At 33.2% G+C, this 20,155-nt stretch overlaps 1 protein-coding gene across 1 annotated transcript in view; it reads left to right on the forward strand.

The window, feature by feature from the left end:
* Positions 1–10,942: 10,942 nt before the first annotated feature.
* LOC139515343 (uncharacterized) overlaps positions 10,943–20,155 on the forward strand; it is an 18,511-nt gene continuing 9,298 nt past the window's right edge. The window contains exons 1-2 of the mRNA XM_071304909.1: positions 10,943–11,102; positions 11,460–11,771. Of these exons, the coding sequence (XP_071161010.1) occupies positions 10,943–11,102; positions 11,460–11,771 (472 nt within the window). The remainder of the gene's footprint in view (positions 11,103–11,459; positions 11,772–20,155) is intronic.

Raw genomic sequence — 20,155 nt, forward strand, 5'->3', positions numbered from 1 at the left:
CAAAGTTTTCGTTATTATAAACCGGCGTCACGTGATGTCTCCTCAATCTGGCGCGAGAGTCGCGCGCGGGACCTGTAATAAAAATAAAAACTTTCCAAACTAAACATGAAACTTCTCCGGTAACACAATACTATAGACCCCTTACAGAAACAAACACACACACACATACACACATATCAATCAATCATGATTCAAAGGGGGAAATACCGTTTACAATTGCTTTTTAAAAGCAATTGACTTATATTATTGTTCTTACATCTCTTCTGAAACATGCCAAGAAATCCTCGCTAAAAATTCCGGTCGACCTCCTACGGTAGTCATTAGTAGCTAAAGATTTGATTTCATTCAAGAAATTAATTTATGACCTTCATGTACGTGTCGCTTAGAACACGGCCATATACCAAATGGTCAATATTCACTGGGGTAAAGCTGATGACCGTAACTGCATTCACGGATGAAAAATTAGGTCAGTTTCTGTATTGTCTGTTAAAGTGTTTCTATATCATTTTCTTTACAAATCATACATTGAAACGATGCAAATTTATAAAAGAATCACTCGCAAATCACTAATTACTTCCGAGAAATGTGCATGAAACGGGAAATTCGATTTGAAAAAATCGTTAAGATGACCGTAAATCATAATCAAAATATTTTCAAGATGACCGTAACATAAAACAAGGATGACCGTGATTGGTAAAAAGATGACCGTAACTTGTAAAGGATGACCGTAATTTGTAAAGACTGACTGTAATTTTTATAGGACGACCGTAACTTTTATAGGATGACCATCAATTCTAAGAAATATCCGTATTGTATTCAAAGCTTTTTGGTTGAGTTTGTCGATCTCAATAGGGGCTCGATTAGCGGATATAAATATGTTTCATAAATTTCTTTTTTTAAACTATAATATAATTGGCCATATTTAGGATTTATAACAATGATAGTAAATTGCATATTTCTCGTAAACAATGAAATATTTATTGATATCGACGTTAAAATTTTAACACAAATTTACAGCGATACGACGAAAATTTGAAGAAACATGAATGTGTCCCTAGTACACGGATGCCTCATCTACACTATCATTTTCTATGTTTAGTGGACTATGAAAATGGGATAAAACTGTAATTTGGCATTAGAATTAAAAAGATCATTCCATAGGGAAAATGTGTACTAAGTTTCAATTTTATTTAACTTGAAGCTGGACAAACGGACAAACAAACAGACGAACGGACGAACGTACGCACAGACCAAAAAAAACATAATGCCAATAAATGGAGCACTAAAAACATTAATAATACATACGAATATTTGGTTATCGAGCCCATGTGTATGGGGCCAGAGGAAGCAGATTAAAATCTTAATTTGTCTTGATATATGCAGGCGGAAACACTTTTGAAATAGAACAAAAGAATCGAAGCTCTGTGTTTATCGAGAAAGCGATAAAAGTTAACTGTAATGTTTGATATAGTAACAAAATTTTAAAAAGTTAATAGAAACAAATAAAACAACAATTTTCTTATTTTAAAAACACCATTTGCATAAGTTTTCAATGTATCTATTACATAGTAATGCAAAACAATAAGATATCAAGTCGACGACATGGTTCTTATCGGGGCCTGTTATAGCTGACTATGCGGTATGGGCTTTGCTCATTGTTGAAGGCCTTACGGTTACCTATAGTTGTTAATGTTTGTGTCATTTTGGTCTTTTCTGGATAGCTGTCTCATTGGCAATAATACCACATCTTCTTTTTTATATATAGTATCTATAAGTTGGATGTAGAAAATGCATAACCTCCGATTTTTTTTATCACGGACGGAGAACATATCAATCTTTTAGTTCAGAAATTTTCGTGTCTGCCCTTCCATTATGTGAATCAAGAAAAAATTCCCCAAAACAGGTAACGATTGTATCGAAAAGAGAAAAATCGAGTGCACCTTTTTATGTTAGGGCATGTTTGGGGTGTATATTTTGTCTTTAAAACGTACAAAGCAAGAGTATTTTATATAGCATCTCGCTTCAGATTCTATCATTATTATATATCAAAGCTACAGGTTGACTTTATAACGTAAAAAAATGACAGTACGAAAAGATGAAATATATGGGTCAATTGAGATACCTATCTAATGAATCACAAAAACAGAGTAGGTGTGTTCGAATAGCTATTTTTTCTAAAAGTACTTGACGACAGTCTTTTAATTTGGATGATGAAAATGTGTGTGTGATAACTAGGGTTTATAATCTTCAACCACTGAAAATGTTTAGTCTGCCCTTCCACGAAATATTTAATTAGAATTTTTTTAAATGCTTAAGAATTTTCAAAAATTCCATCTGACATCCAAACAGACAACATTTTTAAGTTGAATCAATGCAGACAAGATCATTAACTAATGCTCATTAGCTAGTAGATACATTTGTATTTTAAAATATAACTGACATATAACGATCGATCGTAATGGTGCTATGTGGATAAATTTATCAGTTTTCAAGAGCAAAATTGGCAGAGCGTCATCCCTGGCTACAATGGCTTCCATTTCTACGACTGTGAGCATGAACTGGCGTAATGGGGAGATAATTTTGAAGAAGTAGAATCCTGACTGTATGAATAACATTTCTGTATATATACAAATTGACAACGTTCCGCCTTGTCAGGGGCGGATCCAGGATTTTGAAAAGGGGGGGGCGAAGTTTTTTAAATTGGCCGAGCGGAGCGAGACGAAAAAAATTTGGGACCTTTTTTTGGCTAAAAAACATAAAATAAGTGTAAAATGCACTTTTTAACGGTTCTTGACGTGGGGCATGTATATTTTATAGTTGCTGTTAAGTGTAAGGGTTGGACATTTTTGATGTGTATTCTCCCTATAAATTGTCTATCATAAAATGATCATAGTATGGATCAAAAGCTATGAACTGATATATTTGATGTGGAACTTGCCAGTAAAAAATAGACATGGAAAATTCTCGCTTTTTGTATGTTAAGTTAGCATAAACTCACAGATTTCTTGTTGTAAACAAGATACACGCCGCGCTATTCGATGAATTTAACAATGCGAGCGACACGAATTAAAAAAGACAAACAAGCAATTTTTATACAAATGTTTGGTTGATATGTTTTACCCAACAAAATTGAAAATTAACTATAAAGGCTACGAATGAGTCTGAAATGACTACGAATTTATGAATGAAGGTCGACAAATGGAGACATAAAGGCCACACCCTGCAGGCAGGTTGCAATCTGATCTTGATAAAAGTATTCAATATATCAGTTCATGCAAACCCCCGTCCCCAAAAAAATACGCCCGTTTTTTATTCATTATGTTCATTTAATGCTATATTATTTTTTTGGAAATTTTCGTTTCTATTAGCCAAAAAGTGGACAAGATTATTGTTTTCAATCCAAATATGGCCAGAATTTTTGTTTAAGGCAAAAAGTAGAGTAAGATTTGTTCTCTCAAATATCTCAGACTGCCTCCTCAAACAAATGGTTCGTACCTTGCACTTTAAATCTATCCAGACGGCTAGCTTATACTGACTGAGGATAATTATTCAGCTATTTTATGATAGGCGCGGGCGTTTTGGGTTAAACATAATTTCACGGCCGACACTCGGCTAACCGAGCGTTTGGTCGGTTAATCTATATTGAGTATGCGGCTATATCGGCGGTTGGTCTGTTAATCGGGTTGGCTAAAGTCTGTTAATCAGGTGTTATCGAGAAAATCATTGAAAGTTCAGCATGTTTCATTGTATAACTTTTTAAATATATTTTTATCATAAAAAATATTCATGTCTAACAAAACAATTCAATGTACTGAATCCAGTGGTGTAATTATTATTTTTCTAGCTTCAATGTACGATCTATAAAATGAAAAGGCGGGTTACTCATCAATAAATTTATACACATTTTACACACACAAATTGTACACAAAATGACACGTTGGTTGAATTTACGTGCATGCAATATTTTGAACATCGAAAAAAGACAAGCATTATGTTTGTTAACCATACTGAAATCATTGTGTGAAAAATCTTCACGAAAATCTGTATTTTGGTGACATAAATCAATCTTTATTTAAAACCTGGTCTGTTAATGGGTCGGATGTATAAAACCCGGTCTGTTAATTGGTCTGTTATGAGTTATGAATGGCAATAAAAGTATTATTTTATTGCTATATGGGGTTTTATCGGACCAAATGGGTAGGCTCAAGACGAGCGGCTAAAATATACGGAAACAACACATGAGCAATGAAACATAAAATATACGGAAACAACACATGAACAATGAACAATTTAAACAATGGAAATTGAAAATTGATAAAATCGGTTTCAAAAAGTGTAATATTAAAGTAATGTTAATTTCATCCAAGAATGGTCGCATATGTCATGTGGATTCTGTTTATTTGTCATGAATGACACCAACTTGTCATCTATGTATTGGTAACCAGTATATAAATCAGAGATAAACGTCGTAATGTTACTAAACATCAGTTAGTAAAATATATTGGGATGCTAAAATATAAAGAATAGAGAAAGAATAATGAGTAAGATAAATAAAAGGTAAAAGGAAAACAAGTCACAGAAGAAACGTGACATAACAATTTAAAGAATACAGAAATAAACAACACCCCAATCCGAACCCTCATGGTATATACGATAATCTGGATGGAGAAGCAGAATATAGAATAATAGATAAGGACAGTAGAGAGTGATGCATTGCTAAAAAAGAGAGAAAAAATAATAATTGTTTAAGAATACAGAAATGAAACACCCCTGGGTGTTGAAACAGTAACGGATTGCGATGTACTCATATTGGTGACAAATGCTAGAAGTTTACATGCGGACAACTGCCGTTCTCCTCTACACTTATGAAGAAATGAACTAAACGGAATAAATGTATTAAAACTTATGATGACCAAATGTAGCTGCATTCGCTCCTTTCCATTTACTTCTTGAGAATGATTTGTAAACAACATATGATTAAGTAATAGAAATAAAGAACCAATTGGATGATGCTTACGAATTAGGGTTTAACGTCCAGTGAAACATATCATGTGCATATGAGAATGACAACACGTTATATGCACTGGACAGATGTACAGTTTATATTTATTTTACCGGGACCCTGTGTTGTATTAGAAAGACACTTTCAGTCGGATTTGAGAACGTGCTACTTTGAACAGACACAAAAAATGAGGCTGATTGAAAACGATAATAATAAATTCATGCATATTCCAGCGGCCAATCCATATCACGCTATATTGAAGTGACACATCCTTCAATAAAATGCAAAGAAAGTCAAAATAAAAATGCTCTTACTAGTAAATCACAACCGAAATGAATGACAGACGGAGATTTTTTTACAAAACTTAATGAACAATTGAAATCAAGATATTCGAGGTTTGCGTTATTTCGCTGCGTTTTATCGCATATTTTGCGTTACAACGCAAAAGGTTTGCGTTGTAACGCAAATGTAGGAAGAAATTTTTTTGTAAAAATGTGTGGCGCTAATTCGCTTCCGTAGGATACTGTTGCATCGTATTATCATTTTTTTTTACTGAGGAACATCTCATTCTTAACTTTTTCTATGGGAAAATATAAAGGTAGCAAAAATAACTGTGGCTAAATAACTCTTTCACTAAAACGTGTTAATATTCACGTTATATTACAATTATGAAATATTTACCAATGTAAATTTATTTTTTAGACCCAAAGTACTATTTTGTGTCCTTTAAATGAAATCTTAAATTGTTTGTTTCGACTTTTATTAAAAAAATTGCTATGCGTATAAGCATAAATACTACATACTTGCGCGACGCCTTTTAATTTTACTGAAAACTGCGTAGACTATGAAATGTTTTTACAAGTGGAAAATGTTCTATGATAGATATCATTTTGTCAGACACTTTTCTTTTTTTTTATTTGGTTCTTATAATATGCCAAAAATCTGTATATTTGATAGAGTTTAACATTAAATTGTGCGTTTTACTCTTAACAGACGTATAACCAACCCGATTAACAGACCAATCTCCCATATAGCCGCATACTCAATATAGATTAACCGACCAATCTCTCGGTTAGCCCAGTGTCGGCCGTGAATTTCGTAGGTAAATAATAGTGATGTGGAACTTTTTTCATGAGAGTATAATAGAGTATAACTTTCTGTTTGGTTGAATTGTAAAATAGAAGTCAATACGTTCTTGCTCACTCCCTTGTCGCTTTGAAGGTGTCATGATTTTTCATGCTCAGAATTGCAAATGTGTTCCTGTAATACTAATTTGAATTTCAAAATGACTGAGTGACGTTTTTTCGACGAACTGGTCAACTCAACCGAATCGACTGTCATATGATTGAGAGGTTTAGCGCTATAAAACCAGGTTCAATCCATCATTTTCTAAGTTTGAAAATGATGTTGATATATTGCCTGTACCAAGTCAGGAATATGACAGTTGTTGTCCATTCGTTTGATGTGTTTTATCATTTGAATTTGCTATTTCATTAGGGACTTTCCGTTTTGAATTTTCCTCCAAGTTCAGTATTTTGATATTTTACTTTTGACATAATCAGTAAATACTGGCGAAAAAAAAATCTTTATATGAAAAGAATTGCCTCATAAAAATTAAATACACGGGAAATGGCAAAGTTCACGAAGTCTAGTCTTATTAATCTTTTGTCAAAAAAAAAAAAAAAAGTCCAAGCAAAAGGGGGGCGTACGCCTTCTACGCCCCCCTCTGGATCCGCCACTGCTTGTGATACGCTTTTCGTACAATACTATTTTAAGGATCTACTTTGCTGGAGCTCACCTTCACTAGTTTATTCGAATGATATTTTCAAAATATTTCTGTTATTTTATTTGCACGACAAAATGAAAGACGATATAATATCAATGGGTGTACATGCAATTTTTTGGCATTTTTAAAAATGTGTATTTATTATATGTCATTAAAAGGAATCCCAGAAACAAACAAAAATCTTTTGTCGAGCAGTTGAAGGCTGTGCACCACATGTCTTTTGGAAAATTCATTTTAAAAATTGAACCCTCTACTGTAAAAAAGATACATATGGTAATCTTTGCATTTGAAGCACGTCTTATTTTCTTCTACCTATAGGATTAAACTTTCATATTAATATGTGTATACCAACACGATTAATCATTTTGATACAAAAAGATAGTTATATAAATACGGATATTTCTTAGAATTGAGGGTCATCCTTTAAAAGTTACGGTCATCATTTACAAATTACGGTCATCTTAAAAGCAGTTACGGTCACCCTTGTTATGAATCGCTGATTCTGTTACGGTCATCTCGATTGTGATTTACGGTCATCTTGGCGATTTTTTCAAATCGAATTTCCCGTTTCATGCACATTTCTCAGAAGTAATTAGTGATTTCCGAGTGATTCTTTTATAAATTTACATCGTTTCAATGTATGATTTGTAAAGAAAATGATATAGAAACACTTTAACAGACAATACAGAAACTGACCTAATTTTTCATCCGACATCTTGGGATGACCGTGAATGCAGTTACGGTCATCAGCTTTACCCCAGTGAATATTAATCATCCATGTAATTTGCTCTATGGGGTGTTTGCGGAAATTCAACGGAGGCAATTTATTGGCATGACCTTTGCTAACTATTCCCCCCACTGGGTCGATGCCACTGCTTGACGTTTCGTCCCCAAGGGTATCACCAGCCCAGCAGTCTGCACTTCGGTGTTGACATGCAAATCAACTTTATGGTAATTTAAATTTATACAAACTTTTCGAAAAACTAAAGATTTTCGTATTCCAGGAAAAGATTACCAGACACATTAGCCGTATTTGGCACAACTTTTTGGAATTTTTGGTCCTCAATGCTCTTCAAATTTTCACTTATTTGGCTTTACAACTATGTTGATCTGAGCTTCACTGATGATGAGTCTTATGTAGATGAAACGCGCGTCTGTCGTATTACATTATAATCCTAGTACCTTTGGTAACTATTGGTATTATTGAGACCTGTCTGGATGACTGTCCAAGAGCAAATGGTCCGAGACCACAATTATTTCGTAGTGCATTTCTTTTAGAACATAAATGAAAATAAAAAAAATCCCACCAGCGCTTTCTCAAAGAAACTTTTACAGTGTGTTGTACTACTTTTGGAACAAATTATATCAAAATTATAGAAAACTTCATCGGCTCTAACTCAAAATATGGACAATTTTATGTTTAGGGCGTCTTGAAATCTTTTGACAGCTTCCGAAGTGCTAATTTTCAACCTTTTTCATCTGGAACAAATCACTTCTTTCCTTTAAAATTCTGGACCCAAATTTTTTTTGCAGTGTAATTTCACTCCCCTACTTGCAATTTGAGGCATTAAACATGGAGAAATAAAAAAATTAAAATTAATGGCAAGTAACCCACTGTCAACAATTGTGGTCTCGGACCTAATAGGATAGAAAGAGTTGACAAATCTTAAAACAACTTGGTATGACCACAGCTTAATAAATTATAACACTGCTTACAAAGTTTCATGACAATAGGATGTATATTATAGACAATAAGTTAAGTTCTATACTCATCTTTGCGTGTAAAATTTTGACGTTAAAATTGAAAAATTTCAACTATCAACATTTGGGGCTTTAAAAATTAAAATATTGAAAAAAAAATACTTTTTAAATGCCTTAATAAATAACTTATCATGTACTAAAAGCAATAGAGTACTCATTTGATTCATCAGACTTGGCATAATTATTCTAAAGTCAAATTTATATGAGCATGCGCCTAAAAATTGAGGTTTTTCAATGAAGGGGGGCCTTACATGAAGATGTAATTTTTCCCAGCAATTTTAAATTTGTGAAGCTTTTTGGTTATAAACAATCCTTACATATGTATTGAAAGTACTTTAAATGGAAAGAAAAGCTACAAATAACATATTATATTAGTTTAAAAGGGTCTTAGGCAAGTAAGACTGGAAAAAAATTAGGGTCAATTTAGGCCGTGCCACATATTTACATTAAAAAATGCAAATTGAGGCTATAAGTGATAAAAATTAGTGTCTTTTTTTATCATTTCTATACTCATGTGACATGATACAACTTATCTGAGCACAAAAAGACTCTTGCAATTAACTTTTCTTACAAACAGTATGGTCTCATACAAAGATTTTTGCCTTTTTAGGGAAAAACTTGCATGCAATTTATTCTCAACAGGCTTATATTTAAACAACTTGCTATCCTACAGAAGAAAAGAAAGATATTATGTGAAATGGAACAGGTACAATAGACATTGTAAAGTGCTTTTGATACAAATTTAGTGAGGTCTTTATTATGGACTTCAAATTTTATGTACCAAGCTCCCCACTTTTGACTTCATCCAAACAGGGCGTTAGACAAGAGTCATTTATACAACACATTTTGCATATATTGTCTGAGATAATCTTCTTTTCTGTAGATTCAGAGTTTACAAATAAGTAAAAGAACTAGATAAAGGCATAGACACACAAATATTGACACATGAAAACCTGTCAGATAGAAATTCAGGATGCCATTTATGCCTCAATATTGAAAAAGCTTAAAATGCCAAACTTGGTCATTTTTGCAGAAATTCTATAAAATAAAAGTTTAAATCCTTTAGTTTCATGCTATTTGACAAATTGAAGCCATCAAATCATTTAGGGAAGTTGCCAAAGTAGAGATTCTATATTTACAGATTTCACCTCTTAGGTCCGAGACCACAATTATTTCGTAGTGCATTTCTTTTAGAACATAAATGAAAATAAAAAATATCCCACCTGCACTTTCTCAAAGAAACTTTTACAGTGTGTTGTACTACTTTTGGAACAAATTATATCAAAATTATAGAAAACTTCATCGGCTCTAACTCAAAATATGGACAATTTTATGTTTAGGGCGTCTTGAAATCTTTTGACAGCTTACGAAGTGCTAATTTTCAACTTTTTTCACCTGGACCAAATCACTACTTTCCTTTAAAATTCTGGACCCACATTTTTTTACAGTGTAAGTTCACTCCCCTACTTGCAATTTGAGGCATTAAACATGGAGAAATAAATTTGGAAGGGGTACAAAAATTAATGGCAAGTAACCCACTGTCAACACTAGGGACTATATTCGTAACAACGAAAATCAAGGGGCGACAATTGTGGTCTCGGACCAAATACGTCCTAAGTTATTTCCATAAAACCAAAGCATTCATAAAAGACAGACATAAGTATGGCCAATACTTTAAACATGCTCAACTTGCTTGTTTTCAAAATTTATAAAGGTTAACTTTTCTAAACACTTAAAACAAGATATGACTGTACTCATCTGCATGTTAGATTCTTTAATAATTGCTATTATTATTTCTAGCGAAATTATTGTAAGTTTGTATTCTTTATTTGGAGTTAGCTTGCCTTGAATAATTTCCCTTTTTATATAATTATTAGATCTTGTTCTGTTATGAATCCTTATATACCCAACAAATCACAACAATATATAATGGTATATCAAGTGCAAGAGGAAATACAAATTATTAAACCGCATTTAGACTCATCCTAACTTTACAATATTTCCTTAAATGTTTCATATCAATTAACTATGTGAAAATATACGTAATCGATTTTTTTTAAACATTTCAGCAATACTATGACATTAATGATTGTTCTTCGTATAATGCTTTTAAGTACGCTATCACTAACTACGATAGCTACTTTGACTGGAAGAACCTGTCAGTACGCAGGAAGGTAAGTAAATATTACCAATAGGTTGACTGATATTGAAATCTCCATTTACTTATTCGAAATTCGTTATTATCATCACATAATATTAATTAAATTTCGTTCTACTATGTGATGTTACTACCATGAAAAACTGTTGAAAAGTCACCTAAATTAAAAGATAATGAAAAATATTCTTTAGAAGGTAATATTACCTTTAGTGAGCTAACACAAGCATTAAAAAGGATGAAAAGCCCTGGTTCAGATGGCTTCACAGCAGAATTTTTAAATGTTTTTTGGGTAGATATTGGAAAATTTGTCTTCAGGTCAATAAATGATGCATATGAAATAGGGAAAATGTCTGTCACACAGAAGCAGGGAGTAATCACGTGTATCCCAAAGGAAGGTAAATCAAGACAGTTTTTAAAAAATTGGCGTCCAATTACCCTTTTAAACTCAAGTTATAAATTAGCATCTAGCTGTATAGCAGAGAGAATAAAGTAAGTTCTTAATAAACTAATTAATTCTGACCAAACAGGCTTTCTTCCGGGGAGATTTATTGGGAAAAACTGTAGACTTATATACGGTATTTTACATTTCACGGAGGAAAATGACATCCCTGGTATATTACTCTTGATTGATTTTGAAAAAGCATTCGACTCTATCTCATGGTCATTTTTATTTGAGACACTTAAATATTTTAATTTTGGAGAATCCATCATGAACTGAATAAAAACATTTTATAATAACATTTCTTCAACAGTTACTCGAAATTGTTGTCTGTCAGATTGTTTTCGTGTGGAAAGAGGCTGTGGACAAGGAGATACTTTGTCTCCTAACCTTTTCTTGCTATGTGCAGAAATACTTGGCATTTTAGTCAGAAATAACAATGATATTAAAGGTATTACGATAGATGATACAGAGTTTATATTGTCTCAATATGCTGATGACACATCACTTATTTTAGATGGATCTCCTTCCTCTTTAGATGCATCCCTCCGTATCTTACAATTCTATGCCGAGATATCAGGACTGAAAATTAACTTAGATAAAACAAATGTTATATGGATAGGAAGTAACAAACATAGTCAAGATGCGTAAAGTGGGGACTGGAATGGGGTTCCAGTACCTTCAAATTATTAGGTAACACTTTTTGTGTTGATTTGAATAGAATGTTAAATCTAAATTATTCTTCACGAATTCAAGAAATAGAAAGTATTATACAAAAATGGTCAAAACAGTCGCTTACTCCGTTTGGTAAAATAACTATTATAAAATCTTTAATTATATCAAAATTGAATTATCTGTTCTTATCCATCCCAAGTCCAGATGAAAATGTACTACAACAACTCAATAGTTAAATTTATGCTTTCACTTGGGATGGTAAACCCGACAAGGTAAATCGGGGGCTCTTATGTCAAGAATACTGCAGAGGTGGTTTAAAAATGATTAATTTGAGAAATTTTATACAAGGGCTAAAATTGACCTGGGTTAGAAGATTATTTAATTCAAATTCAAAGTGGATCAAATTATTTACTGCTACACAAAATATAAATTTTACAGAGTTGGCTTATTTTGGAACAACTAAGAAATTAGATAACATTTTTTGGAAAGAAGTTATTTGTGCCTGAAAAACATGTCGAGATTCCGACATCCTCGCTATTTTGAGGAAGTCATATCTTCATCTATTATGGAATAATGAGAACATTAAAATTGATAACGTCAGTGTTTATTATAGAAGTTGTGCACAAAACGGGGTATGGACTGTGAATGACCTTCTAGATGAGCAAGGAAATATATTGCCTTATCAAGATTTTGAACGGATATATACTTTCAAAACCACATTTTTACAATTTTATGGTATTAAAGTAGCATTAAAAAAATGGTTACAATCTATAGGAATCAACACTGAAAGGGAAAAACAAGAACAAGCTTTGTTACCTTTTAATATTAACATTTTTTTCAAGTCAAACAAAGGTTCAAAAGACATGTATAATGTATTAAATCAATGTGTGATACCAGTTGTAATAGCAGCTGAGCGAAAATGGGAGGGTATATTGAATAACGTTGTAGGAGATTGGAAACAAATCCATAACTGTGTCACTAAAATTTCAAAAAATACCAAGCTCTTTTGGTTTCAATACCGAATTATTCACCGATTTTAGGTACTAATACTTTACTTTTAAAGATGAACCGTGTACAGTGTAATTTATGTACATTTTACAAGGAAGAACCAGAAAGCATAGAGCACTTATTGTGGGGCTGTCATATTGTAGCAGACATTTGGCACCATCTGAATGCCTGGATTTTTTAAACAACACATATTGAAATTCCACTAAATGTAGATATAGTCATGTTTGGACTTTATGATAACTATAAACTAAATTTTATAAAAAATAAAGTCATTTTACTAGTAAAGTATTTTATATACAGATCAAAGATGCAAGAGGAAAAACCTCATATGACTTAAAAACTATATCAAAGAAAATTTAATTTTAGAAAAACATATTTCCTAAAAAAATATCAGTGTGAAAGATTATAACATGTACTGGAACCCCTGGTACAAAGTCATTAATTAATTTAATAGTGAATTATTATGTAAAGATGTGCTTGAAATGTAATTTCCATTATCACTATATATTTTTTGATGAAAATGTTATAATTCATCCATATTTCCGTTATATCACATCGTATTATAGTATTATTTTTGTTTACTCTTATTTGCTCGATTATGCTTATTTTTCTTGCTTGCTTTATTATGTGCCACTATAGATAATGTATGTAAATGCCTGTTAATCCATGATAAATACAAAAAACAATTATATAAAAAAAAGTCATATGTATTACTTTGTATTTGCTCTGTTGATTTTACTTCCTCACCCAGACAGCAAAAGTATACTACATTTAACACCTACCTGTGTCCACATGATTTTAGAAAAAGGACAAAATCTTATAATGAATCTTATAGATATAACGACGGATAAAAAACACTCCTGACTTTTTTAGAATGTAATCTCTATTAAGGATGTGCTTAGGTGATCTAAGGTGAAATTAAATAAATCAAGAATTTAAAATTGATACTTTAAGCTGGAAGGGAATTAGTTAAGAATAAAAAAAAAGCCAAAAATATTGATATGTCATGGAGCTCCTTTTCCAGATATTTGACTTAAAAAATATGGCGGGAAAAGGCTGACTCAGACTTTTACCTTATATTTGGTATTATTTGGGTCTCAAATAAAAAGGAATAAAAACAATAATCTGCTTTAATTTTGTCAAATGAACTATCGAGTCTGGTATTAAAAGACAAATAGATGTTATGGGGCAAAATATTTTACCTTGTATCGTATTGAAAAACACCAAGCAGTCCGCACATCTGACAGAAATTCCAAAACCTCACATAAAAGAGGGACGAAAGATACCAAAGGGACAGTCAAACTCATAAATCTAAAACAAACTGACAACGCCATGGCTAAAAATGAAAAAGACAAACAGAAAAACTATAATACACATGACACAACATAGGAAACTAAAGAATAAACAACACGAACCCCACCAAAAACTAGGGGTGATCTCAGGTGCTCCGGAAGGGTAAGCAGATCCTGCTCTACATGTGGCACCCGTCGTGTTGCTTATGTGATTACAAATCCGGTAAATAGTCTAATTCGGTAGGTCACATTCATGAAAGGGAAGGGGATTGGAGTTACGACGTAAGGAACATATCCGATATCATTTGTGAAACGGTTATTCCATAACGGTCAACCAACTCGTGATGGCGTCCGTAAAATTTACGAAGGGATGATTTCAACTTCACCATTTGGAACTCTTGGTTTAATAGCTTCTTTGTGAGCAGTAACCCTCTATCAAGAAAATCATTATAGGAAATGCAAGCACGGGAATATCGTATCAATTGGGAGATATATACCCCGTATGCAGGTGCTGCTGGAATGTTGCTACTTAGAAATGGAAAGTTCACAATTGGAAAGCTGAAATCATCTCTTTTGTCGTAAAGTTTTGTTTTCAACCGACCCTCATTGTCAATTTCTAGATGTAAGTCAAGATATGAAGCCGACTTATCTGTATCTGTAGTATCCTTTATCTCCAATTCGATGGGATAGATGCGTTCCACATAGTCACCAAATTTTGAATTGTTCAGTGAAAGAACGTCATCTATATAGCTGAAAAGTAGAGTTAAAGGATATTTCTAACTTCTTATCTTTCTTCCTAAGAAGTTCCTGCATGAAGTCAGCCTCATAATAATAAAGAAACAAGTCGGCAAGTAGAGGGGCACAGTTTGTTCCCATTGGGATGCCGACAGTCTGTTGAAAAACACGTCCTCCGAACGTTACAAATATGTTGTCAATCAAGAAATCAAGCATCTTGATAATATCGGTTTCAGAGAATTTTTTGTTTGAATCAGGGTGATTCTTTACAAAGTATGATTTATACCTTCCTAAGACAAGATACTTGTATCTACGTTGGCCATTCTTTTTTATGAAGCAAAGTAATACCAACTCTTTCAATTTGTCTTTTAGTTTGGAATGTGGAATACTTGTGTAAAGAGTAGAACAGTCAAATGTTTTAATACTGTTACAAGATGAAAGAGAGTTAGATTGTATGTACTCTAAAAGATCTTTGGAATTTTTAAGTATCCACATCTGATTCACGCCACCTCTAGAATAGGCAGTTTCACAATAACTTTGAAGCCCGTCTTTGATTGCTGATAAAATAGATGTTAATAATTTAGAAAGAGGTTTCGTGGAGCACTTGGAAGACCCAGCAATATACCGTTGTTTGTAAGGACACTTATGTAGTTGAGGTATCCAATACAGTGATGGAAGCTCCAGTTCTTCATCTTTGGTTGAAATACCAAAGGAACAAAGAACAGACCTATGATTATCCAGGATTTCCTCTTTGGTAAGTGTCGTGAGGGTATATGTTGAGTTTCCAAGTGAATTGTCTATACCTAATTCGTTTATCAAGCAATTAATGTTGTGACTTTTACAGACAAAAACGATGTTATTTGGGGCTTTGTCTGCGGGGACAACAACATATTTATCATGGAGGTCGGATAAGTGTTTAGCAACATTTGGGTCTTTAAAGATTGACGTAGCATGGGCATTGATGGACCCATTCAGTTTCTTGATTCTGATTTGTATTAACGACCTCACTGCCTTAATCCATTCGGATAGAGTGTCTACATCTTCCTTTTCACGTTTAGCCCATTGCCTGGCATAATCCTCGACTGAGTCCATCAAAATTTTAAAGTTGTATTTCCAATTGATGGATTTAGGCTCACGATATTTCGGACCTTTCGATAACACATTTCGTAGAGAAGTGTTATTAACAATGTTAAGGTCACCAGTAATAACGTGGCCAGCAGGATTATATATGAATTGGGAACTAGCACAAGTGCAATCAGGAGGTTAAGACTTGAAGTCGTCAATATCGAGATTCTGCAAAACGCGTTATAAGTATATCCTTAATATATTATAACATTTAAACTCTGTAATGTGAATTCCAACGTATTCCAACGTATTTTGAACAAATCCCTAAATAGATATCAAAAGTACCAGGATAATAATTTAGTACGCCAGACGCGCGTTTCTTCTACATAAGACTGATCAGTGACGCTCATATGAAAATATTTATAAAGCCAAACAGGTACAAAGTTGAAGAGCATTGAGGATCCAAAATTTCAAAAAGTTGTGCCAAATATGGCTAAGGATATCTTTGCCTGGAATAAGAAAATCCTTAGTTTTTCGAAAAATTAAAAGTTTTGTAAACAGGAAATTTATAAAAATGACCACATGATTCATATTCATGTCATTACCGAAAAGTTGACTACTGGGCTGGTGATACCCTCGGGGACGAAACGTCCACCAGCAGTGGCATCTACCCAGTGGTTTAAATAGTTATCAAAAGTACAAGGATTATAATTTAGTACGCCAGACGCGCGTTTCGTCTTCATAAGACTCATCAGTGACGCTCAAATCGAAATATTTATAAAGCCAAACAAGAACAAAGTTGAAGAGCATAGAGGATCCAAAATTCCAAAAAGTTGTGCCAAATATGGCTAAGGATATCTATGCCTGGAATAAGAAAATCCTTAGTTTTTCGAAAAATAAAAAGTTTTGTAAACAGGAAATTTGTAAAAAATGACCACATGATTGATATTCATGTCAACACCGAAATGTTGACTACTGGGCTGGTGATACCCTCGGGGACGAAACGTCCACCAGCAGTGGCATCTATCCAGTGGTTTAAAAAGTTATCACAAGTACCAGGATTATAATTTAGTATGCCAGACGCGCGTTTCGTCTACATAAGACTCATCAGTGGCGCTCAAATCGAAATATTTATAAAGCCAAACAAGTACAAAGTTGAAGAGCATTGAGGATCCAAAATTCCAAAAAGTTGTGGCAAATATGGCTTAAGGATATCTATGCCTGGAATAAGAAAATTCTTAGTTTTCAAAAAATTCAAAGTTTTGTAAACAGGAAATTTATAAAAATGACCACATGATTGATATTCATGTCAACACCGAAATGTTGACTACTGGGCTGGTGATACCCTCGGGGACGAAACATCCACCAGCAGTGGCATCTACCCAGTGGTTTAAATAGTTATCAAAAGTACCAGGATTATAATTTAGTATGCCAGACGCGCGTTTCGTCTACATAACCCTAGGAAAATACTGGCTGGAGATAAAATGATAGCATGTTGGTAATTTAGGTAAAGACTGTTTGAATTGATTTTCGCTGTACTAAGTTTTTATTCATCAAATGTACGATATCTCAGGGCTTGTATATTCTTATCATAATTTCCTTGATTGAGGGTTGCTACGAACAACAAGGAAGCTATTAAACCAATAGTCCCTTTGCTACCCCATCACGAGTTGGTTGACCGTTATAGACATCCGATGATAGCGGGTGCTCCAACTATTGTAACTACAATCCTGTCCTCTTTCCACAATGTGACCTATCGAATTATACTTATTACCGGATTTTTACTAACATGAGCAACACGACGAGTGCCACATATGGAGCGATTCTGCTTAACCATTCGGAGCAACTAAGATAATCCACAGTTTTGGGTTGGGTTCTTTCTCAGTCTTTGATTCAACTAAGATTAAACATTATCATGATATCTTGTAAAATTGTACATTTTTCCTCAGCTAACACTTTATTTCCTCATAGGCAAAAAGGTAAAACAAGTCAAAGTTCCCTCGAAAAAGTAGTGGTAAATATATAACAATTAGATAGGCAATAATGTGTTTTTAAAGTGCAAATGGTCTTAGAAGCTTTAAGAAAATGAAACTATATGAGCCAGTCCATGCGAAAAGGTACAAAAACGAAAACATTACGAAAATCTAAAAAGTGTGCATAATTATTGGTAGTAGACTTGAGATTTATAAAACACATTTACTTTTCCTCATATCATCAAGCTGTGAGCTACACGCACCTGCAAGTGTTGGGACACCCCCCCCCCCCCCCCCCCGTAGTTTTATCAAGATTTTTAGTGAACTAATTCATATATTTCAATAATTTTCAAAGTACAGTTTAAATGGCTTGATTTGCCAATTGATAATGTTAACCCCGGTAGCAGTGGGGATAAGGCTCCCGCTTACGATGCGGATATCAATGTAATCAAACCGGGCAACGGTTCGAAACCCGTGCAACTAAGGTTGATTTAAATAATATTAAATAACTTAACTTAACTTAAATTTCAATTTCTAAAACACAAGATGTCATAGTTTTTGTATTTTCCCTCGTGTTTTAATGTTGTCTTACTTTCTTTAAACCTGTAGAACTGACGGAAATTATTGACTTTTGTCTCTGTAGTGTCGTAAATTTTTAAGTTTCTGGTCGGTATAGCATTAGTCCGGGGAACAAATGATTTTACACTTGCTCAAATACCAAAAATTCAGATATTTCTACGTCTTTTTCTGTTTTAGTTGACAAATTCGGGATAGAATTTACAATCTTATGAATGTTTACATTAATGTAATTTTTTTCGGATAAAATCGTTTTTGAAAAATACTATAATAAACTTTGATAACGTGTCCTGTAAAGTTTACCAAAAGGACTTTTTGTACCTTTTCGCATGGACTGGCTCATATCATTTTCAAAATCACAAAAAAAAAAACAAAAAAATTGAAATTGCCAAAAAGCAATGAAATATCGAAATACTTATAATACTTCATATCCAACGTTATAATTTAATGCAAATTTTGACATATAATTATCCCTAGCAACTAAAATTATCCCCTTAGCAACCATACACCAATCAGCAAAAAGTCCATATTCCAAATATTTTAGCAACGATTTGAAGTTTCAAATGGATTCGGCAGCTATCAAAACTCCTAGTTTGCAAAAAACACATCTAAAATATGTTGTTTTTTTAAAAAGTTATGGCGAAATCACTCATTTACTATACATAGGCTTTGCTTGGTACTCTCGCCGATATAACCTATATGAGCCAGTCCATGCGAAAAGGTACAAAAACGAAAAATTTACGAAAATCTAAAAAGTGTGCATAATTATTGGTAGTAGACTTGAGATTTATAAAACACATTTACTTTTCCTCATATCATCAAGCTGTGAGCTACACGCACCTGCAAGTGTTGGGACCCCCCCCCCCCCCCCCCCCCCCGTAGTTTTATCAAGATTTTTAGTGAACTAATTCATATATTTCAATAATTTTCAAAGTACAGTTTAAATGGCTTGATTTGCCAATTGATAATGTTAACCCCGGTAGCAGTGGGGATAAGGCTCCCGCTTACGATGTGGATATCAATGTAATCAAACCGGGCAACGGTTCGAAACCCGTGCAACTAAGGTTGATTTAAATAATATTAAATAACTTGATTTAAATAATATTAAATAACTTAACTTAACTTAAATTTCAATTTCTAAAACACAAGATGTCATAGTTTTTGTATTTTCCCTCGTGTTTTAATGTTGTCTTACTTTCTTTAAACCTGTAGAACTGACGGAAATTATTGACTTTTGTCTCTGTAGTGTCGGAAATTTTTAAGTTTCTGGTCGGTATAGCATTAGTCCGGGGAACAAATGATTTTACACTTGCTCAAATACCAAAAATTCAGATATTTCTACGTCTTTTTCTGTTTTAGTTGACAAATTCGGGATAGAATTGACAATCTTATGAATGTTTACATTAATGTAATTTTTTTCGGATAAAATCGTTTTTGAAAAATACTATAACAAACTTTGATAACGTGTCCTGTAAAGTTTACCAAAAGGACTTTTTGTACCTTTTCGCATGGACTGGCTCATATATGATTGATACAAGCTCAGAATATTCATAATCTTCATAGTTTTTATGCTAATAAGTTTAAAATCAAGTTTTTCGTTTCAGCAAAGAATGTTGTACACATTTTTATGAGGCTGCTAATCAGACATGCATAGGTATGACATAACCGATTACATCAACCTAAAA

This window comes from Mytilus edulis, chromosome 3 (genome assembly GCF_963676685.1).
Source record: "Mytilus edulis chromosome 3, xbMytEdul2.2, whole genome shotgun sequence".
Lineage (NCBI taxonomy): Eukaryota > Metazoa > Mollusca > Bivalvia > Mytilida > Mytilidae > Mytilus > Mytilus edulis.